The sequence below is a fragment of the Lepidochelys kempii genome, chromosome 11 (assembly GCF_965140265.1).
Source record: "Lepidochelys kempii isolate rLepKem1 chromosome 11, rLepKem1.hap2, whole genome shotgun sequence".
Lineage (NCBI taxonomy): Eukaryota > Metazoa > Chordata > Testudines > Cheloniidae > Lepidochelys > Lepidochelys kempii.
Genome location: NC_133266.1, coordinates 12,806,511 through 12,819,536, shown reverse-complemented (window position 1 = coordinate 12,819,536; position 13,026 = coordinate 12,806,511). Strand labels below are relative to the sequence as shown.

The window sequence follows — 13,026 nt, the reverse complement described above, 5'->3', positions numbered from 1 at the left end:
CGCATGGTCAAATAACTAGCCACCTTCCCAAACAGAGTGTCGTGTTTCCAATACTGTAGGTCAGTGGGTCTCAAACTTTTTTACTGGCAACCCCTTTCACACAGAAAGCCTTTGAGTGTGACCCCCCAAATAAATTAAACACACTTTTAAATATATTTAACACCATTGTAAATGCTGGAGGCAAGCAGGGTTTGGGGTGGAAGTTGACAGCTCGCAACCGCCCCCCCCCCATGTAGTAACCTCACGACCCCCTGAGGGGTCCCGACCACCAGTTTGAGAACTCCTGCTGTAGGTGAATGTTTAAATGCCTCCAAAAATCTTTTTACTTTAATTTTTTTAAAAACCATAACATTTTAGTTCATAATTGATAGTAAATTAGAGCCAGAATAGTCCTGTTAAATCATCTAATCCATCCCTCAGTGCAGGATTATTCTTGACAGTGTCTCATCCAATCCAGTTTTAAAAGTCTCAAGTAATGGTCTTCCACCACTTCTGTAGGGAGACTATTCCACAACCTAATAAATCTAGGCCATGATCCTGTAAAATATTGCTTCTTCCCATGCAGAGTCCTATGTTGCACTTTAGAATTTTGTCTTATACTCAGGCTAAGTTTCCCTTTTCTTAATGTCATCGTCCCATTGCCTGTTTATACCGGTCTAATAATAATCCTTCTCCAGCATTGATATTTGCTCCTCACTGATGGTTATAAACTTCTGTCATGGTGCCTTCTTGCCCTTAGAGTTTCCTACCCCAGGTGATGCTTTAGGCACTAATGTAAGGGTTTGGGTAGAGAAAGGCAAACTCCTCAAGAAGAGTCTATTAGGTGCTGTAGGTTTACATCAGAGCCTCCAAGCTAATTAGTGTGGTTCTGCTTAGTAAAGTCGCATTGTGAGTGTGTCTCGCTGATTTCCAGATCACATTTACACACAAAAAGCAAAATCTTTGTTTAACTGCCAGCCCCACAAACTCATTCTAAGCTCGAAGGGCTTGTCTTCACTGCGGAGCTAGCACTGAATATAATTTGATCTCTGAGAGTGGTGATGTGATTCTGACCGGTCGGTGTGGACAAGGACGTGTTCAGCATTGTGTCTGCTAGTCATAGGTAAACCCTGATCCCAGTAGGATTTGCCCACAGCTTGTCCTGGTCTGTGCTGGTCCATCAGCTAACTCAGCTGTTGAAAATTATATTTAAGCACGAATTTCCCAGGGAAAACAAGGCCTGAGAGTGGAGAGGGGTTCTTTATGTCTCACACAGCATCGCCTGGAAGAGAGGTTTTGCAATCAGACTGTGCCCTCATTGGCATCCCGTGAGCCTTGCCTTTGCACAGGCATCTCAGAAGTGTAGAAACATTGAGTGGCTCGTCCAGGGCGACTGAAGGGCATGTTAGACCTGGAGTTAAAGTTCAGGAGCTGCCAACTCCCAGTCCTTTATTTCAGCTTGACGCACTTCATTCTGTGCCTCCTTTCCATCCTCCCGCTACCTCCACCCTGTCCCAAAGTAAAAGACTAAACAATACTTCTCGTGGTAGTTGCCTTCCTGACCCTCGCCTGGCATCATTTGTTGCTCTTCCTGACACACACCCTTTAACATCCTTGACTGCTTAACCTCTAATCTGCTCCTTTCCTCTTGGCCTTAGGGCAGTTGGGCCTTCTTTATAAAAAGAGGAGTAATGCTAAATGCCAAATCCGGTAATACCGGGGTTGCAGGTTAGCCTCATTTGAAGGCCAGGCCAGCAGCTCCTCATGTAAAATGGCACCTCTCCTCTGCCCCGCTGCCCCACAAGACTTGCTTGGCTTAGCTGCCAGTTGAAACCATTTTCAGAAACTCCTTTCCAGTATCTGTATATGTCAAGCCTTTTGTTTGGCAACAGTGTATGTTTTTGCATGGATCTGAAATTAGAAATGCATGATTAACGATCATTAGCAATTTTCCTCTCCAAAGCACCATCTAAACAATATAATAATCCTCCCAATGCTCTGTGAGTTTGAGCATTGCTTTATTATCCTACTTAATGGATGGGAAACCTGAGATGCTGAGTGAAGTTAAGTGACCTTCCCAAGGCCACACAGCAAGTTAGTCGCAGAAGTCAGATTTGTACTCGGTAGTTCCTGGCTCCTGGTCCATCACTTAAACCTCTAGACTCTGATGCTTCTGTTCATATATGTATATATGTTCCCTTATTTCATGACCAGTCCATCAAAATATTGCTTAGACATTGATAGTCCTCTATCAGTGTGAACACAGAGGGTAGTCTTCACTTTGGGGTTGATGGGGAATGCAAATATATATTTAAATATGTTTGTTTGGTTTACAAAATAGAAAGGGCGTAACAAGACCCCAGTGGCTGCGATTTGCTTAACGAGTCTCATCACCATGGCATTCGTCTTCGTTGGCCAAGTGAACATCCTTGCTCCTATAGTCACCATAAACTTCATGCTGACGTACATTGCTGTGGACTACTCCTATTTCTCAGTCTCTATGAGTTATATCCTACAGCAGAAACCCAAAAGGACACAGAGGGAGGAGTCTAGGGCTGTCAACTCTTCCCAGCCTTTAACCTTTGAGAAAACTTCCCGTTATGGATCAGATGGAATAATTCAAAGCAGATCAGATGGCACCTTGCTGGCATTCACAAAAGACATGGACCAGCTTTTTAAGCCTCTTAATAAAGATCCAGAGACTTGTAAAGAGAGCAAAGAGAGAGACAAGAATTTAAACCAAAAGGTCAAACAGCGAAAGATAAAGAAGCCAGCCAAGCAAACATTACAAGACAGCTTTCTCTTGGATCTCGATCACAATATTGCCCCTGCTCCTTACTGTTGCACCAAAACATCAGAGCCTGATGATAAAAGTCTGCAGAGTTTTACTGAACAGAGTCATCAGAGTGAAAGAAAGCTGTGTTTATCATCAGCTGTGGACACTGAGCAAAAACGTGACCATGAGCTAATGGAATATGGAGAACAGCTTTTTAATGAGCTGCAGAATCCTCCCAATCAGAAAGCGGAAGGTAAAGATTACAAGAGCCGAGATAGACATCTGGGTTTTCATGGGGGGATGCTTAATAATCTCTGTCCTGCTGGCACTTTTCTGTAGGCAGGCTAGAGACTAGTTTTATATGATGCTGTCATTCTGTGATTCATGGCAATAATATCTTTCTTTTAATAGGTGAGGGTAGAGTTCATCATAATGAGTCACAGGAGAGGTTCCAATCTAATTTGCCTGTGGAAGATTAATTGCTGGAGAACAGGCAAAATTATGTGGGAATGTTCACTGTATACAGCATGCTGCTTATTATTCTGCAAATGCATTCTTAATGCTGTACATTAAAAGATTTCTGAGCATACTATGGCATTTGTTTTCATCTTGATATTGGGGGGAGGAGGTTTGTGAGTTTAGAGCCCTGTTCTTCAAATGAAATTATACCCATGCTGTGCAAGGAGACCATGAGTAATTCGTCACATCATCATCACTACATCTAAGAATCTGAATTAATTTATATTGTAGATCTGGATACTTAATGCTTTGAATTTGTAGAATTTTTCATCTGAGAATCTTAGGGCTTCTCTATGGAAACATTTAGTTCACAGCAAGCTGGAGTGTGAATCTAGCCCACACTAGGCAGTTAGGGACTAACTGTACGTGTGGGCCCTACTCACACGCATTAACAGTTTGTTCATGTGATCTAGTCCTATTTCAAAGAACACTAGATCAGTGCTCACTAATGAACTGTTACTGCGCATCAGCAGGTTCCCTGGGGACAGTTAGTATGGGCAGGCTAGTGCAGGGTACAGTCACACCCCTGCTTGCCGCAAGCTAATTGTTCATGTAGACGAGCTCTTAGTGTTCTACAAGCGTTGATTAATTAAGCTTCACAAACCCCGGTGAGGTTTTATTATTATATCCTCCATAGGAGGAAAGTGAGGCACAAAGCGGGAATGACTTGCCCAAGGTCATACAAAGAATCCATAGCAGATCTGGGAATAGAACCCCAGACTCCCTGTCTCCGGCTCTAAATGCTAGACAACACTGCCTCTCTACAACCAGCGCTAAACCTGGCTAAGCCTTGTCATGCAAGCTGGAAGTCTTGTTTTCATGTAACTTGATGTAGATTGGGGACAAAGACCTTAACCAAGGGGTAACCTGGCAGCTTCCTAGGATGCGGCTCTACTTCATCACCTGTGTTGGTTTTGTAATGCTTCGGTTTTCTTTTTCTTTCTATAGATACAAATGTAAAGCAACAAAATCAAGAACTAGAAATTCAGAGAATGCCAGTTTCCTTCTACTCCAGACTCTGCAATCACTGGGTTTCCCTTGTTGGTGTAAGTCACTTTCTTTTACTTTGAGCATTGCTTTAGGATGGTAGAAAAGTAAAAATAAACAAATCACAATCAATGCAGTAAAATATATTGGCATATTGGTAAGGGGCTTTTCATTTCTAGTATCCCAAGTCATTATGTGGTTGGTTAATCATAAAGCTCAGATACACAGTGCTGAATGAAAAGCTTTAGGGCTTAGCTTTTGACACGGTCTCCCACAATATTCTTGTCAGCAAGTTAAAGAAGTATGGGCTGGATGGATGCACTACAAGGTGGGTAGAAAGTTGGCTAGATTGTCGGGCTCAACGGGTAGTGATCAATGGCTCCATGTCTAGTTGGCAGCAGGTATCTAGCGGAGTGCCCCAAGGGTCGGTCCTGGGGCCGGTTTTGTTCAATATCTTCATTAATGATCTGGAGGATGGTGTGGATTGCACCCTCAGCAAGTTTGCGGATGACACTAAACTGGGAGGAGTGGTAGATACGCTGGAGGGTAGGGATAGGATACAGAGGGACCTAGACAAATTGGAGGATTGGGCCAAAAGAAATCTGATGAGGTTCAATAAGGATAAGTGCAGGGTCCTGCACTTAGGACGGAAGAACCCAATGCACAGCTACAGACTAGGGACCAAATGGCTAGGCAGCAGTTCTGCAGAGAAGGACCTAGGGGTGACAGTGGACGAGAAGCTGGATATGAGTCGACAGTGTGCCCTTGTTGCCAAGAAGGCCAATAGCATTTTGGGGTGTATAAGTAGGGGCATTGCCAGCAGATCGAGGGATGTGATCGTTCCCCTCTATTCGACATTGGTGAGGCCTCATCTGGAGTACTGTGTCCAGTTTTGGGCCCCACACTACAAGAAGGATGTGGAAAAATTGGAGAGAGTCCAGCGAAGGGCAACAAAAATGATTAGGGGACTGGAACACATGAGTTATGAGGAGAGGCTGAGGGAACTGGGATTGTTTAGTTTACGGAAGAGAAGAATGAGGGGGGATTTGATAGCTGCTTTTAACTACCTGAAAGGTGGATCCAAAGAGGATGGATCTAGACTATTCTCAGTGATAGCAGATGACAGGACAAGGAGTAATGGTCTCAAGTTGCAGTGGGGGAGGTTTAGGTTGGATATTAGGAAAAACTTTTTCACTAGGAGGGTGGTGAAACACTGGAATGCGTTATCTAGGGAGGTGGTGGAATCCCCTTCCTTAGAAGTTTTTAAGGTCAGGCTTGACAAAGTCCGGGCTGGGATGATTTAGTTGGGATTGGTGCTGCTCTGGGCAGGGGGTTGGACTAGATGGCCTCCAGAGGTCCCTTCCAACTCTGTTATTCTGTGATTCTATGATTAGCTGTGACTTTGCCATGAGCCCTGTGTATGTGGCAGTGCATTGTTTGGCTGCTGCAGGTATAGCCCAGAAAGGAGGTTATGACTCAAAGTCGCAGTCTGCCTCCCAATCCCGAACCTCCTCAATGCATTAGGGTCAAGTACCCTGCATCTGCACTCTACCTGGTGCAGTTGTGCTGCCCTGTGCATTGAGAGGGGGGCACAGAGCCAAGGCTCTATCCATTCTCGTTCCGCCCAATCACTGCCCACCTGGGCCAGTGGGAAAGGGCTTAGTGACTCTGCAGAGGATGCTTTCACCTACCACAAAATGCAGATAGTGGGCGTATTCTGTCTTATTCCCTTCCATGTGTGAGCAGGCCAGGCCAGGATCTCACTAAAAGTCAACATGGGACAGAAGTGGTTGATCTTATTTAAATAGGGTGGGAACGCCATAATTTTAGAGGATCAAACCTAGGATCTGACTTCCTGCTTCCAATCCATATTTAGGAAGAAAGGGATGCATTCTGCTCTCAGTCTTGCTGATGTAAATCTAGAGTTACTCTGGATTTAGGTGGTGTAACCCAGAGTAGAATGTGGCCCATAGTAGTTAGAAGCTGGGGTCTAAGGAGCAAGACGAAATGTAGGCCAATGGCAAAATAAGCAAAACAAGACTATGAACGAGACAGTGTAAAATCAGCTTGAAACACACCATTGGGAGCCCAGGCTGTGATGTGCGAATGAGATGAACATGGCTGTGATATCTTGCACCAATGATTAACTTCCCTGCTGCATTCTGAGCCAACTGCACTTTTCTTGAAGTGGTTTCTGAGAGACCGGCAGTGTTACAGGAATCAGTCAGCAAGACCTGGCTGGTCACAGTGGCTGGGTGTGCACATTTCTATGGGTCCTTTTCGTAAATGGCAGAAGAATGCTCTCCTTGCTACTTTGTTTCTCTCAAATTTCTGGCAACAGGCTGAGGAATCCATGTGCTGCCTATGTCACATGCATCCACTTGCCTTCCTGCCATTGAGGGTGCTATTCAGTCCAGGGGTGCCTCTGGACGCTTCGCTACCCGTAAAGTTCAGCCCTACAGAAAGTGATATCGGGCTATATGATGGTGTATATCATAGTGATACCTAATGTGAACAAAAATTGTGGAACGTTTATTAAACCTCATGCTTCAGGACTTAAACCAATCTCTAGCTAGTACAGATCAGGGTGAAACCTTCATGGGGAAGCACATTACCCCACATCTGCCTATGGTAAGGTTCCTATCCTTCCTTTGAAGCATCTGGTGCTGGCCACTGTCAGAGACAGGATACTGGACTTCGGGTCTGATCCAGTCTGGCAATGTATTATGGTATAAAGCTTTTAGAAGCACTAACGTTGGATGATCAGCATAGTTTACTCAGGGCTTTGCCACTCAGAAGTGAAGTGTCTAATCCAGACTTGTGCTGCTAGAATCTGAATACCACGTGCATTCTGTATGTGCCACCTATGTATCAGAAAACTATTTTAGGAATGTTTAGTTTCAGAGTAACAGCCGTGTTAGTCTGTATTCACAAAAAGAAAAGGAGTACTTGTGGCACCTTAGAGACTAACCAATTAGGAATGTTTCCATTTTGATTGGGACTACCTTTTAGCCTTCCACCTGTAGAGCCCAGGTGCCTTACTTAGAAGGAATCCCACTGTACAGGGCTCACTGCACATAATCAGAATATCTGACAATGACCAAAAATAGCTTTCCTATACATAAAAATGTGAATATTCAAAGGCCAGTACCTCAGGGCCTTTTCAGACCAGAAAGAACATGACTAGGAATCTCCCCCTTATCAATGGTGTGAAGCTCCCCTTTCTAGCCGTGCAGTGTAGTCAGATGTCAGCTTAGAAGCCATGCCATTTTTATGTATCAAGGAACCGTTACTGCATAGAATTTTGCTTTTCCCAGATCTGGGGCAAGAGTAATTTTGGAGGGAATTCCCACCGTTGGGGAAGGAGGAGGAAACATTTCTCTTTAAAAAATCGCAGGTGTCTGAAGTAGCTGAGGGATTTGGAACATTGAAATGAGTCTTGGGGAGATGGATTGGAGCAGGTGGCAGGAAAAGTGGTCAGAAGTTCATGATAAATGAGAGCGGCAAAGAGTCCTGTGGCACCTTATAGACTAACAGACGTATTGGAGCATGCATCTGAAGAAGTGGGTATTCACCCACGAAAGCTTATGCTCCAATACGTTTGTTAGTCTATAAGGTGCCACAGGACTCTTTGCCGCTTTTACAGATCCAGTCTAACACGGATACCCCTTCGATACATGATAAATGAATTTATCACATGGCTTTGCACTTTATCACGTGGATATTGTCTCCACATACGTGATTTCATATATATGTATAGTGAGTACAGTTAAACAACTTACAGCACACCTATTAAATTGCCCACTATCTTTAGTTTGGCTTTGGCAACCACATTTCAAACCACATTGCTCAGTAGCTCATCTTCACCAAATGCTAACTGCTAGAGAAAGGCCCTGCTGGACTGTGATGAGATGGGTGGGATGCATGCCCGGTGTCTTTTCTTGAGTGGATGAAATCTTCTAAGCAGTTGCAAGCTAACACCTGCATTTTGGATCAGTAAACATCATGGTTCCCAAACACTGAGCTCCTATACCACGACTGCAGTTAACGCCTCCCATAAGCATGGGGAATTCTTACATTTGTGTAAAGAGGTGATTCTGACATTGTCATTAAAGCAGACTTGGCTTCTGTGGAATGATTTGGATTGGAAAGAGATCATGGTGGATAACTAGGGCTGCGGTAGGTACACAGTGATTTAAAAGACTTGATATGGAAGCTTAATAATATATGTGCACATCTATAAATATACTTGTTGACCCCTTGCCTCTGTCTGCCCCACTCCCCTGCCTGCTCAGCTCTGGCAGTAATGCCAGCCTAGATTTGCTTAACTGTTTCTCTTACAAGTATCTCCATGCTTTCCCCCGGACCTGGAACACGCTTCCTAAGCTGGCACTACTCTGACCCCCATTCAGACACCTCCTGACAGCTCATGTTTACCCTTACACCTATGAGACTCTATGGATGGTGTGCCTGAGGATAACACGGGGATACTTTGTATGGATACATTTTTCAAAAGTGCCTGTGTCCCTTTCTGAAAGAGGTCTAGGCCCATACCCTCAAAGGTACCTAATTGAAATTAATGGGAGTTAGGCACCTTAATGCCTTTCAGGATCTGGGCTTTAGTCACTTAGGCACAATGGGACTCAGGCTCCTAAGTCACTTTTGAAAACGAAACTTAGATGCTTTTGAAATTATACCCTGTATTTTTAAATTTGTAATACAGAGTTTGATAATACAAAGCGGTCACCTTGACCACTTTACTTCTAGGTTGATCCCCTCCTTGTTTCCCTTCTCCTGTCTATATTATCTTTCCGTTTTCTTCTGTGTGAGCTCTTTGGGGCAGGAGCCATACCTCCTGTTATACTGACACAACTCTTTGCACATTGTCGGTGCCACAGGAAGCAAATAAGGAAATAGTAATAATGATGATTATGTTGTAAGGCAGCTGCATCATAGATCTCTCTCATCATTATAGTAATGACCTTTGGGCGAAATTCTGCTGCATGTTGACAGGTGGCAAATCTCAACCCGTCTATATGATGGGTGAAAAACTTGGAAAATGTTCATCCAAATTTGCGAAAAACAAGCAAAAAGTCACAAAGGAATCAGGTTTATGGCCTGATCTGAAGCCCATTGAACTTCTGCTGACTTTGATGGGCAGAGTGTATTTCCATTGTGTTTGGGTTGGGAGCCACAGAGAAGTCTGTCTTTGTGCCCTGTATATCACCCAGCCATGCTCTGTGGCAGCTCTCTCCCCACCCCTATACAGAGGAGAGCTAGGCCAGAGGACCAGTAGGGTACGGCCAGGGGATCTGTGACTGGTTAAAACTCCAGAGGAGGCACTGGGGGTGCAGAATGAAGGTTTTCGGTAGAATATAAAATGTGGGTGGTTTGGTGTACAGGGTTTGGCAAGGCTGGTGAAGGTGAAGTTTCTGATGTTCAAATGACACCTTGAAAGCTCCAGTACTGTCATACTCAATAAAAATACTAGATTGTCCATAGGTACAGGCCGCTTTTTATTTGGCTTCATCATTGGCATTGGCCTATTTTCATCCTGAAGAATAAACTCCTGCCCTGGGCAACCGCGCTGTGTAGCTGGTAGTACTCCCCCAGGGGCCAGAGTATTGCCAGGTCTTGCACAAGATCAGAAAAATGGCAGAAAACATCCTCTGGATTTTGCAGGAAATATTTGTTAGTGTAATAGTGAAATACAATCGGGCACTGTGTAGTAATCCTGAACACTGCATTTTCAACAGGCAATCGGATCGCTTGTAATCATGTTTGTCATTCAGTGGATCTACACTCTCATTAATCTGAGTGTAGCAATTATTCTGTATTTCTACATTGGCCAAATGAGTCCTGGACTACCCCCCGGTGAGTATTTTTAATCTTCTGTTTTTAAATAATCTTAAAAACCTATTACATTTTAATTGGAGTTAATTTGAAATTAAGGCATTTTCATTTAACATGTGAGTTACACATTACAAATGGCAGATTTTGTTTCCTTGCTAGTTTATAGCAAAATTTGCTAATTGAGTCTTTAAACATAGTTATATATTTGTTCCTGGCTACAATTAGCATTACCAGATTAATTTTTGTTTCTGATGAGTTTAACCATCTTGTTAAAAAGTTAATAAGCTGTTTTGCTATGCTGTAAAATAAATTAGAAAGAGCAATTACTATAAGTAAAAGCACTGATGTTAAGAGTTAGTAGGAATTGCAGATATTAAATGTATTACATCAGTGGCTAATCTATAAATACACTTTAATAAACCTAATTAGTCAATATAAATCCACCTGAGAAAACTGCTGTGAAAATTGGAATTACGATAAGTATCTTATTAAATCTCAGTGTTTGTAATGGCAAAACAAGAGGGCCTTTTGATTCTGAATTAAACAGGTTGAATATGTGAGGAACATAATCTGAGCAAATACTCTTAAGCAAAAGGGCATTGCAAAGGTCTCTGCATGTGATTGGCTTATACTGTACAGGTTCAAAATTAAATACTAAAGCAAGTTCAGAAAGCAAAGCTACCGTAGCCTGTACAGTATAAGCCAATCACATGCAAAGACCTTTGCAATGCCCTTTTGCTTAAGAGTAAGTCAATGAGTTCCTAAATCACTCACATGCTTTTGAAAATATCCTCTTTTGATAATTTAGACTTGAGGTTGCTAGATTGCAGATCCCATGAACACAAATTGTAAGAAACATAGAAATAAGCAGTTAAGTTGTTGAATATCCCATCTACCCTCTACACATCAGTTCCCCATTTTTCAGCCTCAGTTTATCTCCGATATGGAATATTGGGGCAGAGTTAAGGTTGTTAGGAGTACCTTAATGTTATCTTTCCATATTTTCCAACATATTATTTGAAAGATTTACCTTAACTTAAAACGTCCTAGCTTTTCAGTCTTTGTTTTTTATACAGTTTGAACATGCTTTTGAGTTTCCCCCCCCCTTAAATTATCACTACATTTTGTCACAATCTATAGCAGTAGAGGGGGCAATGTTACCTAGTGACTAGAACACTGGCCTGGCACTCAGGAGCCCTGGGTTCTATACCCAACTCTGCCCAAGTGATCTCAGGCAAGTCACTTCACTGCTCTGTGTCTATTTTCCCCATCTGTAAATGGGGATAGTGATACACACTCCTTTGTAAAGTTCTTTGAGATCTACTGGTGAAAATATAGGGTATATTATTATTGCAGTTTAATAAAGCTTATGTCTAGGAATAATCAATGGTTCTCTCTTCAGGTTACATTCTTGAGAATCTTTAAAAAGCTTTCGTGTATGGGAAAAAATGAGACACATTCTCACAGTTATTAAACCTGTAACCTTTTGTGTAAGTAGGGCTAATAACAATATGCACATTTGTTTGAGATTTTATTCCAAGCCTAGATCATGTAAAGCTATTATGAGAGAATTAGCAGCATGGTGACTTTTCATGTGTTTTCCCTCTGCAGGGGCAGCAGCTAACTTCAGTTTTCTCAGCTGGATTAAGTTAGGTTTGGTCAGCTCATGCAGGTTGGTACTAATCACTTGGCGGTGACCTAAGTAATGCTCACACTTAACAATAAACAGTTGAAATTGTGCATAAATGTGGCTGTGTTGCAGAATTGTTACACACCTCTTTTGGTGCATTGGAGTTCCTTGATATAACTGATATCATCTTGTATTTAGAGTGCTGATATGGCTAGAGAAAGTGACTACATAAAACTATTTACTACTTAAATCAATAGACCTGCCCCCTTCTTATATTCAGAGTTGCATATGCTTACTTTACTGGCAAAAATAAATATTTACTCCTATTTACATGAAAATGCACTTTAGGGAACCTTTAGTGCACTTCAGCAGAGGCTGCACAGACCAATTAATGTGCACCACCTGAGTGCTCTTTAGAAATCAGAATGCCATACAGTGAATCACCCCACTGTGTAGAAAAGCCCTGTATGTGCTAGATAGCAATATTCTATCCCAGTATTCGGATGGGAATGCTAGCGAGGATCCTGGCTAGTGTCAAGTCCTGGAGGAAAGCAGAGGTCGGGTTCCAGGTTCCACACAGCTTGCTGTTCAGAATAGATGACGATGACTGTTTCTTGTTGTATTTTAGTATAACACCATCGGTGCGCATGGCGTTTTTTAGATATTTATTTATTTATTTTATTGCCTAAAGACCTCAAGCAAGACCGGGGCCGCATTGTGCTAAGTATCTGGGCACAGCGATCAACACTTCCTGTCTCAAAATGTTTACAGTCTAAATCGACAAAGGTGGGAGGGAAACGGAAGTGAAGTGACTTGCCAAGGTTCCCCAGCAGGTCAGTGGCAGAGCAAGGAATAGAGCCCAGACATCCTGACTCCTAGCCCAGTGGCCTCTCCACTAGACAATCTGCCTTCCCCTATATAAAAGAAGACAAGGGACCTGCCTTGAAGTCTTTTTTCAAAGGTGCCAGTCCTGCAAACCCATAATCATGCATATAACTTTACTCCTGTGGCCATTGGGACTATTCCCAGGAATAAAGCTTCATACCTTCATTAGTGTTAGCAGGATCAGAACCTGAGTTAGACAAAACACAGGCAAAGGAGGAACAATTAAGCTTTCTACGTGTCTTATTCGGTCCAGGGGTTTCTCCCTTTCTTTTTTCACATTGTTCGTTTGTATTCCGATGTGAGTGAAAGAGAAGAATTATGAGGTGAAGCATGAGAACAGGCTGGATGGATGGGTTAGTGCTAAACGGCTAGTCAGAATTACTCATTGCGTAGTGAG

At 42.8% G+C, this 13,026-nt stretch overlaps 1 protein-coding gene across 11 annotated transcripts in view; it reads left to right on the top strand.

Moving 5' to 3' along the window:
* The window catches only part of SLC12A8 (solute carrier family 12 member 8), a 95,582-nt gene that overhangs the window by 76,782 nt on the left and 5,774 nt on the right, over positions 1–13,026 (top strand). For all 11 annotated transcript variants that reach the window (XM_073305176.1, XM_073305174.1, XM_073305173.1 and 8 more), the window contains 4 exons: positions 2,321–3,008; positions 4,223–4,320; positions 10,018–10,135; positions 11,726–11,786. In XM_073305176.1, the coding sequence (XP_073161277.1) occupies positions 2,321–3,008; positions 4,223–4,320; positions 10,018–10,135; positions 11,726–11,786 (965 nt within the window). The remainder of the gene's footprint in view (positions 1–2,320; positions 3,009–4,222; positions 4,321–10,017; positions 10,136–11,725; positions 11,787–13,026) is intronic.